Genomic DNA, 17,609 nt, shown 5'->3' with positions numbered 1-17,609 from the left:
GGCAGAGATGTCGACGAACACAAACACACAGGTTTAATGGGTGAGCATTGTGTTTTCAGTGAAGGAAAATGTAGCTACAGTGAAATGAATGAGAATCAAATGGAAACCTACGGCAAGAAGCGAAGTAACTCTGTTAAAGAATGGAGTCTGTAAAGACATGCAAACTTGTGAGACACTTCACAACATGTTGGATAACACACTGTGGACTAGAACCAAACTAACCATAGAACCACCGCAAGACTAGACCACGACTAGAGCCAGACCAGAGACTAGAGCCAGACTAACCCCAAGACTAGTACTACCACCAGTACTTGCAGTACTAGAACTAACACCAGTACTAGAGCTAAGACACTAGAGGCCATGCTACTGTACCTCCTTGTGTGTCAGCTCCAGCCAGGCAGTATAAAGAGGGACCCCCAGCACCCCATTGGACCCCAGCAGGTGCAGGCTGTCCTGGGTAGACCATGGGAGAGAGAGGGGTGTGTTAGATCCATTAAGATCTGCAACTAGTGTGTGTGTGTGTGTGTGTGTGTGTGTGTGTGTGTGTGTGTGTGTGTGTGTGTGTGTGTGTGTGTGTGTGTGTGTGTGTGTGTGTGTGTGTGTGTGTGTGTGTGTGTGTGTGTGTGTGTGTGTGTGTGTGTGTGTGTGTGTGGATTACAGCACCAACAGGGCATCCTCAAGTCTAGTGTAAGTGTGTGTGTGTGTGTGTGTGTCTGTAGGTGTGTGATTGTCTGTGTCTGCATGACAGGGAGTGTGTATGTGCATGGATGTTTGAGATAAATTGTTTCTGCTCATTTAGATCTCAGTGAATGGATTATTCTGTATGTTCTCGGCTCAGCACTAAAATGGTCTAAATAAAAGTTCCTAAACAACTCCAGGTAATATATCAACTTCTATACTAATATAGGGAACCCCAAATATTATCTCCCTACAAAACCAATGGCTATGGCAGATATGACTCCCATTTGAAATATACACAGTTTAACCCACTCAGAGTTTATGATCATGAGTCCAGCTGTGAGCAGTGAATGGAGCCTTCTTAACTGTTCTGAGGTGCTATCACTGATGATAAACTCTGCCTTTGAGCTCTGGAGTAATGTGCGTCAAGACATACAAAAGAATAACAAGCTGGCTTCCTTTAAAACACTCCCCTAAGAGACATAGAGACTGGCTTTAACCTAGAAAATATACAGTTGAAGTTGGAAGTTTACATACACCTTAGCCAAATACATTTAAACTCAGTTTTTCACAATTCCTGACATTTAATCACAGTAAAAATTCACTTAGGCAAAAAGGACAATGTGTGTTTTTTATTCAATAAGCGAAAAGATGCAAAATGGAGAGTTGAAAATAAATAGAAGGGAGGGCCAGAAAAGTAATGTTTGGTAAAGATTTGATGAAGTGGTAATAGAGAATGATAGCAGTGCATATGTTACAGTTGAAGTCGGAAGTTTACATACACCTTAGCCAAATATATTTAAACTCAGTTTTTCACAATTCCTGACATTTAATCCTAGTAAAAATTCCATGTCTTAGGTCAGTTAGGATCACCACTTTATTTTAAGAATGTGAAATGTCAGAATAATAGTAGAGAAAATGATTTATTTCAGCTTTTATTTCTTTCATCACATTCCCAGTGGGTCAGAAGTTTACATACACTCAATTAGTATTTGGTAGCATTGCCTTTACATTTTTTAATTTGGGTCAAATGTTTCGGGTAGCCTTCCACAAGCTTCCCAATTTTGGCCCATTCCTCCTGACAGAGCTGGTGTAACTGAGTCAGGTTTGTAGGCCTCCTTGATCGCACACGCCTTTTCAGTTCTGCCCACACATTTTCTATAGGATTGAGGTCAGGGCTTTGTGATGGCCACTCCAATACCTTGACTTTGTTGTCCTTAAGCCATTTGCCACAACTTTGGAAGTATGCTTGGGGTCATTGTCCATTTGGAAGACCCATTTGCGTCCAAGCTTTAACTTCCTGACTGATGTCTTGAGATGTTGCTTCAATATATCCACATAATTTTCCTTCCTCATGATGCCATCTCTTTTGTGAAGTGCACCAGTCCCTCCTGCAGCAAAGCACCCCCACATCATGATGCTGCCACTCCCGTGCTTCACGGTTAAGATGGTGTTCTTCGGCTTGCAAGCATCCCCCTTTTTCCTCCAAACATAACAATGGTCATTATGGCCAAACAGTTCTATTTTTGTTTCATCAGACCAGAGGACATTTCTCCAAAAAGTACGATCTTTGTCCCCATGTGCAGTAGCAAACAGTAGTCTGGCTTTTTTATGGCGGTTTTGGAGCAGTGGCTTCTTCCTTGCTGAGCGGCCTTTCAGGTTATGTCGACATAGGACTCGCTTTACTGTGGATATAGATACTTTTGTACCTGCTTCCTCCAGCATCTTCACAAGGTCCTTTGCTGTTGTTCTGGGATTGATTTGCACTTTTCGCACCAAAGTACGTTCATCTCTAGGAGACAGAACGCATCTCCTTCCTGAGCGGTACGATGGCTGCGTGGTCCCATGGTGTTTATACTTGCGTACTATTGTTTGTACAGATGAACGAGGTCTACAAGGTCTTGGCTGATTTCTTTTGATTTTCCCATGATGTCAAGCAAAGAGGCACTGAGTTTGAAGGTAGGCCTTGAAATACATCCACAGGTACACCTCCAATTGACTCAAATGATGTCAATTAGCCTATCAGAAGCAATTGTTGGAAAAAATGACTTGTGTCATGCACAAAGTAGATGTCCTAATCGACTTCCCAAAACTATAGTTTGTTAACAAACGAGTTTAAATGACTCCAACTTAAGTGTATGTGAACTTCCGACTTCAACTGTACATTTACCCCCCCACACCTGGGTGTTGGAACTCATAACGCCCACCCCAGAGCAGAGTACAGTTATCTGTTGGGGGATAAATCTCACTGTGAGTGGATATATCATCCCCACTACCACACTACCCCCCCCCCCCATCATCTATCTGCACTGTTTGCATATAAATTATCCTTCATAGAGCAGAGACACACAGAGAAACAGAGACACTGTATATCACTCTGGCTGTCCTGGATAGAAATGCTTCTTAAAACACAAGCAAATCCCTCTGCCATAACACTAGCTGCTCTGTTTGGTAGAGCTAGCTAGAATGGCTGAATTAATAAGAGAAAGCTGGTGGAGGGTGAGAGTGGAGAGAGAGAGCAGGCAAACACTGTATTGTCCTGTGAGAATGACCCAGCAGGGGTCCAGTGAGGCTAGACCTGTTTGTGTAGCCTGGTCCCAGATCTGCTAATACTGTGTATAGCCAACTCGTATGGTCACTGCCGTGCTACTACTTCTGGTCCTAGGACAGTGGTTCCCAACCAGAGGTACTAGGACCCATGGGAGTACTTGGCCTATCCACAGGGGGTACTTGAGAAGACTCATGAGACCATTGGCCTACTGATAAAATGCACAAGGGGGTATTTCATGGGTACTCCTGGCAGAGCAAAATTCAGTTGGTGGTACACTAACCGAAAAAGATTGGGAACCACTGTCCTAGGAGATGAATATTCACTATTTTGCAACTCATGCAGTTTAACCGACAACTCTGGTGTTCAGGAAGAACCATGTTCCAACTCCTACTCCGACCAACTGAACCGCCAGAACCTGTTTTCTTTATTACAGCAGCCTAACAGCACTGTAAAGACAATGGGAAGAAAGCGTACACAAACCACTTCAACCCAGCTTGAACAAAAAAGGGAATCAGGTGCTCAAAAAAACATCAAAATCAGGCTCTGATGAAGGCGATTTACGTCGAAACCTAAGCCTGTTGTATTCCCCAATAAATTCTCATATCAATGCAGAAACAGAGTGCTCCTTTTTCTTTATTTTCCTGGATAGTCACCCGTTGAAGTGTCCTGGGGTTAGGGCTGTTGCGGTGACCGTATTACCGCCACACCGGCAGTCATTAGTCAAGACCGCAGTAAACTTCCATGTGACAGTTGAGTCACAGTAATCTCCTCTTATGCACTCTGGACATGCATTGGTAGTACCCAACTCGCTAACAACAATCGGGTCTCTAATGATCTGGTACTCAGGGCTCTATTGTCCCTCTAACCACTCTGACATCACATCAAACACTTATCATCAAAACAGTGTCATGCTTTTAAAACTTACCTCGCTGTGATTAATCAGTTTGAACAAAGAAGTTCAACAACACGTTGAAACTGTTTGTTGTTTCAAAGCCTAACACAACAAAATGGACAGCGCTTTCTAAGGTGATGATTAATTCAAAACATCCATATACAAATTAAAGCTTATGCATACGCTCTTATCCAGAGCGACTTACAGTTAGTGAGTGCATACATTTTTTATAGGCATATGCCTACCAATACATAGTCTACCGCATATTACGCACTGCATATTTTTTTATGACCTAGGCGATACTGTTGGATCATTGATTGTGCAGGGCGGCTTACAGAGTTAGCCTACAATTATAGTTCATTTGTATTGGATTTTTGAATAGCCTAGTAATAGGGCATTTTTTATATTTTCATAATTAATAGGCTGACACATTACCTTTAGCTACAGAATATCTTACCACCGTGCGTTTCCATCTCCTCCGCTCTCTCCTTCATTCCTTTCTCGAGCGTGCAGAGAGAGGGGATGTCAACAGTTTAATGAAATATGTTTCGTTGTGAAAACATGTTACTATCAATGTTCCCGAATAGATTTCACTTGGTTTCCCAAATTAAGCACTGGGTAGCTGCAGGAACAGGGTTGGAGAGCCCATAGCATACGGAGTTTGGGCAGAATATCACCTGTCGCGTAGCGAAAGGATGCATGCTCCTCAAACAGTGGTTGATGGGTGGAGTGAAATAACCGGAGTAGCCTAACTGGCATGATGGAAAAAACGAACCGGCAGGATAGGGGCCTCCATTCGCTATTCGAGTGCATTCAGCTAAATTCATTTATATTCTTCCTACTATAAAATCATATAATATAAAATAATGGCACAGGACTTATAAGCATATCTTGTCTACTATATGAACAAGCCTACAGCCTATGGCATGCACTAATAAAGACCCATATCTATAAAGGCCATGTTATCACCATCTCTATGAGTCAGAGTATGAGTTTCAGATTAGGGCTTCGATGCAGCAGTGTGATTAGAGCTAGCTAGGCCTGTCTGTGTCTGGGAATGTGGCTAAGAGCATGCTATACTGTAAAGTGTAAATAACATAATGTCCTCTAGACTACTCCGTCCAGACCACAACTATTGACAAGTCTGACACTACGCCCAGATTTAGACCCCTTTACAAATAAACACACAAATAAAGTACACAGACATACACAAATATGCACAAATACAGACACACACACACACACACTTGTCAACCTCTTGTCCTTTTTAAACTTTCATTAATCAACATAGTGCCAAAACTCATTCATCATAAGACAAAACCTGCCTGCCTGCCTGCCTGCCACTGCTTCAACCAGTGAGGTCTACAACAGAAAAGAGAAGAACAGAAATACACCACAGTGATTCAACATACTTCCTCCCCAGAAGATCATTGTTCTGAGAGATGACGTGACGACACTTCCTGCTTCATAATCATCAAAACCTGAACAGTCCAAGAATATCCCTCTCTTTCTCTCTCTCTGTTTCTTGTTTAGCTCTATGTGTGTGTGTGTGTGTGTGTGTGTGTGTGTGTGTGTGTGTGTGTGTGTGTGTGTGTGTGTGCCAACTCCTCTTGCTGTCCTTGAGACATCGCTGCTCCACATCCAAAATAAACGGGGAATTTCAAAAATGTCTTCTATTGTGTGAAATCTTCAATAGGGAGGGCACCCACGCCCTGCATGAGTCTCCCACCACACACACACACCACCGTAAATCACCAAACACAATGCAAGTGTGTCTGTTACCATGGAGGCCCAATGCCCCTCATAGCCCATCCCCTTGTGGCCTTTGACCTATGGATTGGGGAGAAAGGGGAACGGGTGCGTGCAGGGGCACCCTTAAACCCTCAGCCCCTGACCCCATAACTCACAGCAGACTGTTAGGGTCAGTTTGGGGTGACTGGGCCTCTCCTCTCTGATTCGGACAACCCTTAATCTAACCGGTGCCTTGAGAAGCCTTGAGTAGGCCATAAAAATATCATAGACAGTGTCCCAAATGGCACCGCATTCCCTACATAGTGCACTATGTTTGACCTGGGCCCATAGAGCTCTGGTCAACTGTGTATGGAATAGGATGCCATGTGGAACGCACACATTGAGAATCCCTTTATAAGTTCTCCAAGGCTCTGATGTAGAAAGTGATAGGTCTTCTGAGCTTAGTCTGGCTTTAGATGAAGGCCTGGATCCTATCTGGACTGTCAGGACCAGGTTTGGCTGCTCAATCTGACTGGGGTGATGTATAACATAAGATGCCAGCGTGCCTGGTTGCGGTAGCCTCTTCCTAGATTTAAGGGATTTCAGACAGTTCCTGGACAGCAAGGTTATTATAGTGTTTTTCTATTCGTTTTTTATTTCTATTCATTTTCTATTTTTATTTTAAATTCTGATTTGCTCATTTTTATTTAGTTTTAGTTGTATAAAAATAGTTATATTTAGTTTTTATATTTAGTTTTAGTCCAAGGGATAGAAAGCATGCGTGGGAGGCTAGTTTTTTGTGAAATGTTTTATGTCACTTCTTGCAACTGGGGGCAGTAATACACTGCTCAAAAAAATAAAGGGAACACTTAAACAACACAATGTAACTCCAAGTCAATCACACTTATGTGAAATCAAACTGTCCAATTAGGAAGCAACACTGATTGACAATACATTTCACATGCTGTTGTGCAAATGGAATAGACAACAGGTGGAAATTATAGCCAATTAGCAAGACACCCCCAATAAAGAAGTGGTTCTGCAGGTGGTGACCACAGACCACTTCTCAGTTCCTATGCTTCCTGGCTGGTGTTTTGGTCACTTTTGAATGCTGGCGGTGCTTTCACTCTAGTGGTAGCATGAGACGGAGTCTACAACCCACACAAGTGGCTCAGGTAGTGCAGCTCATCCAGGATGGCACATCAATGCGAGCTGTGGCAAGAAGGTTTGCTGTGTCTGTCAGCGTAGTGTCCAGGGCATGGAGGCGCTACCAGGAGACAGGCTAGTACATCAGGAGACGTGGAGGAGGCCGTAGGAGGGCAACAACCCAGCAGCAGGGCCGCTACCTCCGCCTTTGTGCAAGGAGGAGCAGGAGGAGCACTGCCAGAACCCTGCAAAATGACCTCCAGCAGGCCACAAATGTGCATGTGTCTGCTCAAACGGTCAGAAACAGACTCTATGAGGGTGGTATGAGGGCCCGACGTCCACAGGTGGGGGTTGTGCTTACAGTCCAACACCGTGCAGGACGTTTGGCATTTGCCAGAGAACACCAAGATTGGCAAATTCGCCACTGGCGCCCTGTGCTCTTCACAGATGAAAGCAGGTTCACACTGAGCACATGTGACAGACGTGACAAGAGTCTGGAGACGCCGTGGAGAACGTTCTGCTGCCTGCAACATCCTCCAGCATGACCGGTTTGGCGGTGGGTCAGTCATGGTGTGGGGTGGTATTTCTTTGGGGGGCCGCACAGCCCTCCATGTGCTCGCCAGAGGTAGCCTAACTGCCATTAGGTACCGAGATGAGATCCTCAGACCCCTTGTGAGACCATATGCTGGTGCGGTTGGCCCTGGGTTCCTCCTAATGCAAGACAATGCTAGACCTCATGTGGCTGGAGTGTGTCAGCAGTTCCTGCAAGAGGAAGGCATTGATGCTATGGACTGGCCCGCCCGTTCCCCAGACCTGAATCCAATTGAGCACATCTGGGACATCATGTCTCGCTCCATCCACCAACGCCACGTTGCACCACAGACTGTCCAGGAGTTGGCGGATGCTTTAGTTCAGGTCTGGGAGGAGATCCCTCAGGAGACCATCCGCCACCTCATCAGGAGCATGCCCAGGCGTTGTAGGGAGGTCATACAGGCACGTGGAGGCCACACACACTACTGAGCCTCATTTTGACTTGTTTTAAGGACATTACATCAAAGTTGGATCAGCCTGTAGTGTGGTTTTCCACTTTAATTTTGAGGGTGACTCCAAATCCAGACCTCCATGGGTTGATAAATTTGATTTCCATTGATAATTTTTGTGTGATTTTGTTGTCAGCACATTCAACTATGTAAAGAAAAAAGTATTTAATAATATTATTTCATTCATTCAGATCTAGGATGTGTTGTTTAAGTGTTCCCTTAATTTTTTTGAGCAGTGTACATAAGGTGATTTGTCAGGTCATAGGTTAGGTTAGGTTGAATTATTAAGTAAATCTCAACGTGACTTGAATTGATTAAAAGGAATAGCGGCCAGACTGGTGCAAAATAGAAGGAAACTTTCTCTCGGGTATGTTTACACCAATCCAACGCTTTTTAACTTTAGTAGTACATGTGAGAAGAATCAAGTTAGCTACCTAGATGATTTTTTCTGTTAGCTAGTGATAGCTAGTGATAGTGATCAAAGATTGTGTATACACTGACAAGATACTGGACTGATCGCTCTAACAATGGGAATACATGTTGGCAAAGGAGGTGAGGAGGTTGGATCAGGTGGGGACATTCAAGCCAATGAGAGGGCAGATACGCATGTGAACCACAGGCACAGTTGCCGGTATGCCACGTGCGGCCACTAATATACAGTTGAAGTCGGAGGTTTACACACACCTTAGCCAAATACATTTAAACTAATTTTTTCATAATTCCTGACATTTAATCCTAGTAAAAATTCCCTGTCTTAGGTCAGTTAGGATCACCACTTTATTTTAAGAACGTGAAATGTCAGAATAATAGTAGAGATAATTATTTATTTCATCTTTTATTTATTTCATCACATTCCCAGTGGGTCAGAAGTTTACATACACTCAACTAGTATTTGGTAGCATTGCCTTTAAATGATTTAACTTGGGTCAAACGTTTCGGGTAGCCTTCCACAAGCTTCCCACTATAAATTGGGGGAATTTTGGCCCATTCCTCCTGACAAGTTGGTGTAACTGAGTCAGGTTTGTAGGCCTCCTTGCTCGCACATGCTTTTTCAGTTCTGCCCACACATTTTCTATAGGATTGAGGTCAGGGCTTTGTGATGGCCACTCCAATACCTTGACTTTGTTGTCCTTAAGCCATTTTGCCACAACTTTGGAAGTATACTTAGGGTCATTGGAAGACCCATCAAGCTTTAACTTCCTGACTGATGTCTTGAGTTGCTTCAATATATCCACATAATTTTCCTTCCTCATGATACCATTTATTTTGTGAAGTGCACCAGTCCCTCCTGCAGCAAAGCAACACCACAGCATGATGCTGCCACCCCCGTGCTTCACGATTGGGATGGTGTTCTTCGGCTTGCAAGCCGACGCCTTTTTCCTCCAAACATAACGATGTCATTATGGCCAAACAGTTCTATTTTTGTTTCATCAGACCAGAGGACATTTCTCCAAAAAGTATGATCTTTGTCCCCATGTGCAGTTGCAAACCGTAGTCTGGCTTTTTTATGGCGGTTTTGGAGCAGTGGCTTCTTCCTTGCTGAGCGGCCTTTCAGGTTATGTCGATATAGGACTTGTTTTACTGTGGATATAGATACTTTTGTACCTGTTTCCTCCAGCATCTTCACAAGGTCCTTTGCTGTTGTTCTGGGATTGATTTGCACTTTTTCCACCAAAGTACGTTCATCTCTAGGAGACAGAACGCGTCTCCTTCCTGAGCGGTATGATGGCTACGTGGTCCCATGGTGTTTATACTTGCGTACTATTGTTTATACAGATGAACGTGATACCTTCAGGCGTTTGGAAATTGCTCCCAAGGATGAACCAGAATTGTGGAGGCTTAAGGACAACAAAGTCAAGGTATTGGAGTGGCCATCACAAAGTCCTGACCTCAATCCTATAGAAAATGTGTGGGCAGAACTGAAAAAGCGTGTGCGAGCAAGGAGGCCTACAAACCTGACTCAGTTACACCAGCTCTGTCAGGAGGAATGGGCCAAAACTCACCCAACTTATTGTGAGAAGCTTGTGGAAGGCTACCGAAACGTTTGACCCAAGTTAAACAATTTAAAGGCAATGCTACCAAATACTAATTGAGTGTATGTAAACTTCTGACTGTCACGGTTTCGGCCGAGGCTGCTCCTCCTCCTGGTTCGGGCAGGCTTCGGCGGTCGTCGTCCCCGGAGTACTAGCTGCCACCGATCTATGTTTCATGTTCGTTTGGTTTTGTCTGGATGTTGTACACCTGTGTCTTGTTAGTCTTCGTTAGTGTCCTATTTAGTTCTCGTTGTGTGTGCTCGTCGTTGTGTGTGATTGCGCTTCTGTTTCGTGTTTGGAGCTACTTTTTCCCTCCAGTGTTTTGGAGAGGTTATGTTGCACATGTTTGTGCGCCGTTTGTTTTGTCGCCTGTGTGCGCCGTGTATTCGCCTTCGGGCTTATTGTGCTTCCGTCTTTGATATATATTGCACTAAAGCCTTTGGACTGAGCCTCTGCGTCCTGCGCATGATTCATACACCACACCCACCTTCAGCACGCCTTGATAGAATCACACACCCTAATGGAAACAGCAGGATCGGCAGTGACGCCTGTGTCGCTCGAGGAGCATCTCCGTGGGCAAGAGGGCCAGATAAGACAACTGGAGACCGCTCTACAGGAGGTAATCAACACCTTGCACCGATGGGAGGCCAGCAGGGGACCCACACCTCCACCTACCCTGCCCACCCCATCGGTCGGTCCACCAGTCCCAGGTTCGGAACCCAGGGGGATTCGGCTCTCGCTCCCGAGGGCGTATGACGGAACAGCTGCCGGGTGTCAGGGGTTCCTCCTGCAGGTGGAGCTCTACCTGGCCACTGTACACCCGGTGCCCTCGGGATACGAGAGCGTTTCCGCCCTCATCTCCTGTCTCACGGGCAAGGCGTTGGAGTGGGCTAACGCCGAGTGGAGGAAAATGGACGCCAACACCATCACCTACGCCGAGTTCTCCCGCCGCTTCAAGGCCGTGTTCGACCATCCACCTGAGGGCAAAGCGGCGGGGGAGCGTCTAGTTCATTTGAGACAGGGGAGGAGGAGCGCTCAGGTGTTCGCTCTAGAGTACCGGACTCTAGCGGCGGATGCAGGGTGGAATGAACGGGCTCTCATTGACCATTTTCGATGTAGCCTACGAGAGGACGTTCAACGTGAGTTGGCCTGCAGGGATACCCATCTTACCTTCGACCAGTTGGTCGATATGTCCATCCATCTGGACACCCTGCTGGCCACCCGTGGACGTCCCGAGGGGAGTCCGTCCATTCCGCCCTCCGGCACCTCCGAGCCGAGCCCTATGGAGCTCGGGGGTGCCGGCGCTAGAGAACGGAGGAGGAGGAGCCCGAGGGGGCCTGTCTCCTGCACCAAGTGCGGTCGTGGAGGGCACACTGCGGCCAGGTGCTGGGGAGGGTTCTCCGGGGGAGAAGACAACAGGCCACGCACTGGGGGGGCCTCCCAGGTGAGTAGACGTCCCACTTACCCAGAGCTTTCTGTTGCGCACTTTTGTATACCTGTTTGTTTTCCACAGGTTGCACCTCATTCCCAGCATAAGGCGCTAGTAGATTCAGGCGCAGCTGGGAATTTTGTTGATCGAAAGTTTTGTTTTGAGTTAGGGATCCCTCTCCTACCTGTTGACAAACCTTTTCCCGTTCATGCCTTAGATAGCCGCCCGTTGGGGTCGGGGTTGATCAGGGAGATCACAGCGCCACTTCAGATGTGTGCGCAGGGGGGTCATGAGGAGACTATACAGCTGTATCTGATCGACTCTCCTGCGTACCCAGTGGTGCTGGGGATTCCCTGGTTAAGCACCCATAACCCTGCTATTTCGTGGCAACAGAGGGCTCTCGATGGGTGGTCTGCTCAGTGCGAGGGGCGATGTCTGGGTGTTTCCGTGGGGGCGACTTCGGTGGAAAGTCCAAACCAAGTGCCCGCACTGCACATTCCGCCTGAATATGGGGATTTAGCTCTCGTGTTTAGCAAAACTAGGGCGACGCAGTTGCCTCCTCATAGACAGGGGGATTGCGCGATTGATCTCCAGGCAGGAGCAGCGCTCCCACGGAGCCATGTGTATCCTTTGTCTCAAGAGGAGAGAAAAGCTATGGAGACTTACATAGCCGAATCTTTGAGACAGGGATACATTCGGCCCTCCACTTCTCCCGCCTCCTCGAGCTTCTTTTTTGTGAAAAAGAAAGATGGAGGGTTGCACCCGTGCATTGATTACTGTGGTCTCAATCAGATTACTGTGAAATACAGTTATCCACTCCCTCTGATTGCGACCATGACGGAGTCATTGCATGGAGCGCGGTTTTTCACAAAACTGGATCTCAGGAGCGCGTATAACTTGGTGCGCATTAGGGAGGGTGACGAATGGAAGACAGCGTTTAGTACCACGTCTGGTCATTTCGAATATCTCGTCATGCCATATGGGTTGATGAATGCTCCATCAGTCTTCCAATCCTTCGTAGATGACATTTTCCGGGATATGCAGGGACAGGGGGTGGTCGTGTACATTGATGACATTCTGGTGTACTCGTCTACCCGAGCCGAGCATATAACCCTGGTGCGTCGTGTATTGAGGAGGCTGTTGGAGCACGACCTATATGTCAAGGCAGAGAAATGTCTGTTTTTCCAGGAGTCGGTCTCCTTTTTGGGTTATCGGTTGTCCGCGTCAGGGGTGAGAATGGAGGTGGATCGTGTGTCCGCTGTGCGTAATTGGCAAACCCCAACTACTGTAAAAGAGGTGCAGCAGTTTTTGGGCTTTGCGAATTACTACCGGAGGTTTATCCGGGGTTTTGGACAGGTGGCAGCTCCCATCACGTCCCTTCTGAAGGGGGGTCCGGTGCGCCTGCAGTGGTCAGCCGATGCGGACAGGGCCTTTAGGAGACTGAGGGACCTGTTTACGTCGGCTCCGGTGCTGGCGCATCCGGATCCCGCATTACCCTTTCAGGTCGAGGTAGACGCGTCTGAGGCTGGTATAGGGGCCGTTCTCTCTCAACGGTCCGGCACGCCACCTAAACTCCGCCCCTGTGCTTTTTACTCAAAGAAGCTCAGCCCGGCGGAGCGTAACTATGACGTTGGGGACAGGGAGCTGTTAGCTGTAATTCAAGCCCTTAAGGTGTGGAGGCATTGGCTTGAGGGGGCTCAACACCCTTTCCTCATTTTGACTGACCATCGGAACCTGGAGTACATCCGGGCAGCGAGGAGACTGAACCCTCGCCAGGCTCGATGGAGTATGTTTCTCACCAGGTTCGTATTTAAAATCACGTACATCCCTGGGTCCCAGAATGGGAAGGCTGATGCGCTGTCCCGGCGGTATGACACGGAGGAGAGGTCCGTTGAGACCACTCCCATACTACCGGAGTCTTGCCTTGTGGCACCGGTGGTGTGGGAGGTCGATGCCGAAATCGAGCGAGCGTTGCGTACCGACCCCAGCCCTCCACAGTGTCCTGAGGGTCGGAAGTACGTTCCGCTCGAGATTCGGGATCGACTCATTTACTGGGCTCACACGTCACCCTCCTCTGGACATCCGGGTATCGGCCGGACGGTGCATTGCCTTAGCACTAAATACTGGTGGCCCACTTTGGCTAGGGATGTGACGGTTTATGTCTCCTCCTGCTCGGTGTGTGCCCAGTGTAAGGCGCCCCGACATCTGCCCAGGGGTAAGTTACAACCCCTGCCCGTTCCACAACGACCATGGTCCCACCTCTCGGTGGATTTTGTGACAGACCTTCCCCTCTCTCAGGGGAATACCACCATCCTGGTCGTTGTGGATCGGTTCTCTAAGGCCTGTCGTCTTCTCCCTATGTCGGGTCTTCCTTACTGCACTACGGACCGCTGAGGCCCTATTTACCCACGTCTTCCGGGTAGGTTTCTGAGGTCGTATTGCCAGGACCGGCCGGAGGAGTGGGCACGGTACATTCCCTGGGCCGAGATGGCCCAGAACTCTCTCCGCCACTCCTCTACTAACCTAACCCCCTTCCAATGTGTGTTAGGTTACCAGCCGGTTCTGGCACCTTGGCAGCAGAGCCAGATCGAGGCCCCTGCGGTGGATGATTGGATGAGGCGCTCGGAAGAGACGTGGAACGCTGCCCACGTCCACCTGCAGCGGGCCGTCCTTCGTCACAAGGCGAGCGCCGATCTCCACCGCAGTGAGGGGCCGGTGTACGCACCCGGAGATCGAGTCTGGCTCTCTACCAGGAACCTACCCCTCCGCCTGCCCTGCCGGAAGCTGGGTCGGCGGTTTGTGGGGCCCTTTAAAGTCCTGAGAAGATTGAACGAGGTGTGTTATAGGTTACATCTACCTGTTGAGTATAAGAATATTAACCCCTCGTTCCATGTGTCTCTTCTCAGGCCGGTGGTAGCTGGTCCACTCCAGGACAATGAGATAGGGGAGACTCCTCCGCCCCCACTGGACATCGAGGGGGCTCCGGCGTACACCGTTCGGTCCATCTTGGACTCTAGACGCCGGATGGGGGGTCTCCAGTATCTCGTGGAGTGGGAGGGGTACGGCCCGGAGGAGCGGTGCTGGGTGCCGCGGAGGGACATCCTAGACCCATCTCTCCTGTCGGAGTTCCACCTGGACCATCCCGCGCGCCCTGCTCCGCGTCCTCCTGGTCGTCCCCGAGGCCGGGGTCGGCGCACGGCTGGAGCCGCGCGTCAGGGGGGGGGTACTGTCACTGTTTCGGCCGAGGCTGCTCCTCCTCCTGGTTCGGGCAGGCTTCGGCGGTCGTCGTCCCCGGAGTACTAGCTGCCACCGATCTATGTTTCATGTTCGTTTGGTTTTGTCTGGATGTTGTACACCTGTGTCTTGTTAGTCCTCGTTAGTGTCCTATTTAGTTCTCGTTGTGTGTGCTCGTCGTTGTGTGTGATTGCGCTTCTGTTTCGTGTTTGGAGCTACTTTTTCCCTCCAGTGTTTTGGAGAGGTTATGTTGCACATGTTTGTGCGCCGTTTGTTTTGTCGCCTGTGTGCGCCGTGTATTCGCCTTCGGGCTTATTGTGCTTCCGTCTTTGATATATATTGCACTAAAGCCTTTGGACTGAGCCTCTGCGTCCTGCGCATGATTCATACACCACACCCACCTTCAGCACGCCTTGACACTGACCCACTGGGAATGTGATGAAAGAAATAAAAGCTGAAATAAATCACTCTCTCTACTATTATTCTGACATTTCACATTCTTAAAATAAAGTGGTGATCCTAACTGACCTAAAACAGGGAATTTTTACTAGGATTAAATGTCAGGAATTGTGAAAAACTGAGTTCAAATGTATTTGGCTAAGATGTATGTAAACTTCCGACTTCAACTGTATATATATATATATATATACAGTGGGGAAAAAAAGTATTTAGTCAGCCACCAATTGTGCAAGTTCTCCCACTTAAAAAGATGAGAGAGGCCTGTAATTTTCATCATAGGTACACGTCAACTATGACAGACAAAATGAGAAAACATTTTCCAGAAAATCACATTGTAGGATTTTTTATGAATTTATTTGCAAATTATGGTGGAAAATAAGTATTCGGTCAATAACAAAAGTTTCTCAATACTTTGTTATATACCCTTTGTTGGCAATGACACAGGTCAAACGTTTTCTGTAAGTCTTCACAAGGTTTTCACACACTGTTGCTGGTATTTTGGCCCATTCCTCCATGCAGATCTCCTCTAGAGCAGTGATGTTTTGGGGCTGTCGCTGGGCAACACGGACTTTCAACTCCCTCCAAAGATTTTCTATGGGGTTGAGATCTGGAGACTGGCTAGGCCACTCCAGGACCTTGAAATGCTTCTTACGAAGCCACTCCTTCGTTGCCCGGGCGGTGTGTTTGGGATCATTGTCATGCTGAAAGACCCAGCCACGTTTCATCTTCAATGCCCTTGCTGATGGAAGGAGGTTTTCACTCAAAATCTCACGATACATGGCCCCATTCATTCTTTCCTTTACATGGATCAGTCGTCCTGGTCCCTTTGCAGAAAAACAGCCCCAAAGCATGATGTTTCCACCCCCATGCTTCACAGTAGGTATGGTGTTCTTTGGATGCAACTCAGCATTCTTTGTCCTCCAAACACGACGAGTTGAGTTTTTACCAAAATGTTCTATTTTGGTTTCATCTGACCATATGACATTCTCCCAATCCTCTTCTGGATCATCCAAATGCACTCTAGCAAACTTCAGACGGGCCTGGACATGTACTGGCTTAAGCAGGGGGACACGTCTGCACTGCAGGATTTGAGTCCCTGGCGGCGTAGTGTGTTACTGATGGTAGGCTTTGTTACTTTGGTCCCAGCTCTCTGCAGGTCATTCACTAGGTCCCCCCGTGTGGTTCTGGGATTTTTGCTCACCGTTCTTGTGATCATTTTGACCCCACAGGGTGAGATCTTGCATGGAGCCCCAGATCGAGGGAGATTATCAGTGGTCTTGTATGTCTTCCATTTCCTAATAATTGCTCCCACAGTTGATTTCTTCAAACCAAGCTGCTTACCTATTGCAGATTCAGTCTTCCCAGCCTGGTGCAGGTCTACAATTTTGTTTCTGGTGTCCTTTGACAGCTCTTTGGTCTTGGCCATAGTGGAGTTTGGAGTGTGACTGTTTGAGGTTGTGGACAGGTGTCTTTTATACTGATAACAAGTTCAAACAGGTGCCATTAATACAGGTAACGAGTGGAGGACAGAGGAGCCTCTTAAAGAAGAAGTTACAGGTCTGTGAGAGCCAGAAATCTTGCTTGTTTGTAGGTGACCAAATACTTATTTTCCACCATAATTTGCAAATCAATTCATAAAAAATCCTACAATGTGATTTTCTGGAAAATGTTTTCTCATTTTGTCTGTCATAGTTGACGTGTACCTATGATGAAAATTACAGGCCTCTCTCATCTTTTTAAGTGGGAGAACTTGCACAATTGGTGGCTGACTAAATACATATTTCCCCCACTGTATATATATATATATATAGTAAGAGTAGCCCTAGAGAGATAAAGTGAAAGATCAAGATATGCCGGCGCAATGTTCCTAACACAGGCATGCATTTCTTTATACTTGTCAGATAGGCTACTACTGCTATACAGATACAGTGGGGGGGAAAAATGTATTTAGTCAGCCACCAATTGTGCAAGTTCTCCCACTTAAAAAGATGAGAGAGGCCTGTAATTTTCATCATAGGTACACGTCAACTATGACAGACAAAATGAGGGAAAAAAATCCAGAAAATCACATTGTAGGATTTTTAATGAATTTATTAGCAAATTATGGTGGAAAATAAGTATTTGGTCAATAACAAAAGTTTCTCAATACTTTGTTATATACCCTTTGTTGGCAATGACACAGGTCAAACGTTTTCTGTAAGTCTTCACAAGGTTTTCACACACTGTTGCTGGTATTTTGGCCCATTCCTCCATGCAGATCTCCTCTAGAGCAGTGATGTTTTGGGGCTGTCGCTGGGCAACACGGACTTTCAACTCCCTCCAAAGATTTTCTATGGGGTTGAGATCTGGAGACTGGCTAGGCTACTCCAGGACCTTGAAATGCTTCTTACGAAGCCACTCCTTTGTTGCCCGGGCG

The 17,609-nt window shown here is 47.2% G+C and overlaps 1 protein-coding gene across 1 annotated transcript in view; it reads right to left on the bottom strand.

The window, feature by feature from the left end:
* Positions 1-372: 372 nt before the first annotated feature.
* Positions 373-17,609, bottom strand: part of LOC311125660 (cadherin EGF LAG seven-pass G-type receptor 1-like) — a gene marked incomplete at both ends in the record, with an annotated part of 30,485 nt that continues 13,248 nt past the window's right edge. Inside the window, one exon of the mRNA XM_084199693.1 lies at positions 373-453. Within this exon, the coding sequence (XP_084055819.1) occupies positions 373-453 (81 nt within the window). The remainder of the gene's footprint in view (positions 454-17,609) is intronic.

This window comes from Coregonus lavaretus (assembly GCF_964263955.1).
Source record: "Coregonus lavaretus genome assembly, contig: HAP1_SCAFFOLD_1869, whole genome shotgun sequence".
Taxonomy (NCBI): Eukaryota; Metazoa; Chordata; class Actinopteri; order Salmoniformes; family Salmonidae; genus Coregonus; species Coregonus lavaretus.
Note: the sequence above shows the minus strand (reverse complement) of the source record. Positions and strands in the feature narration are given on the sequence as shown.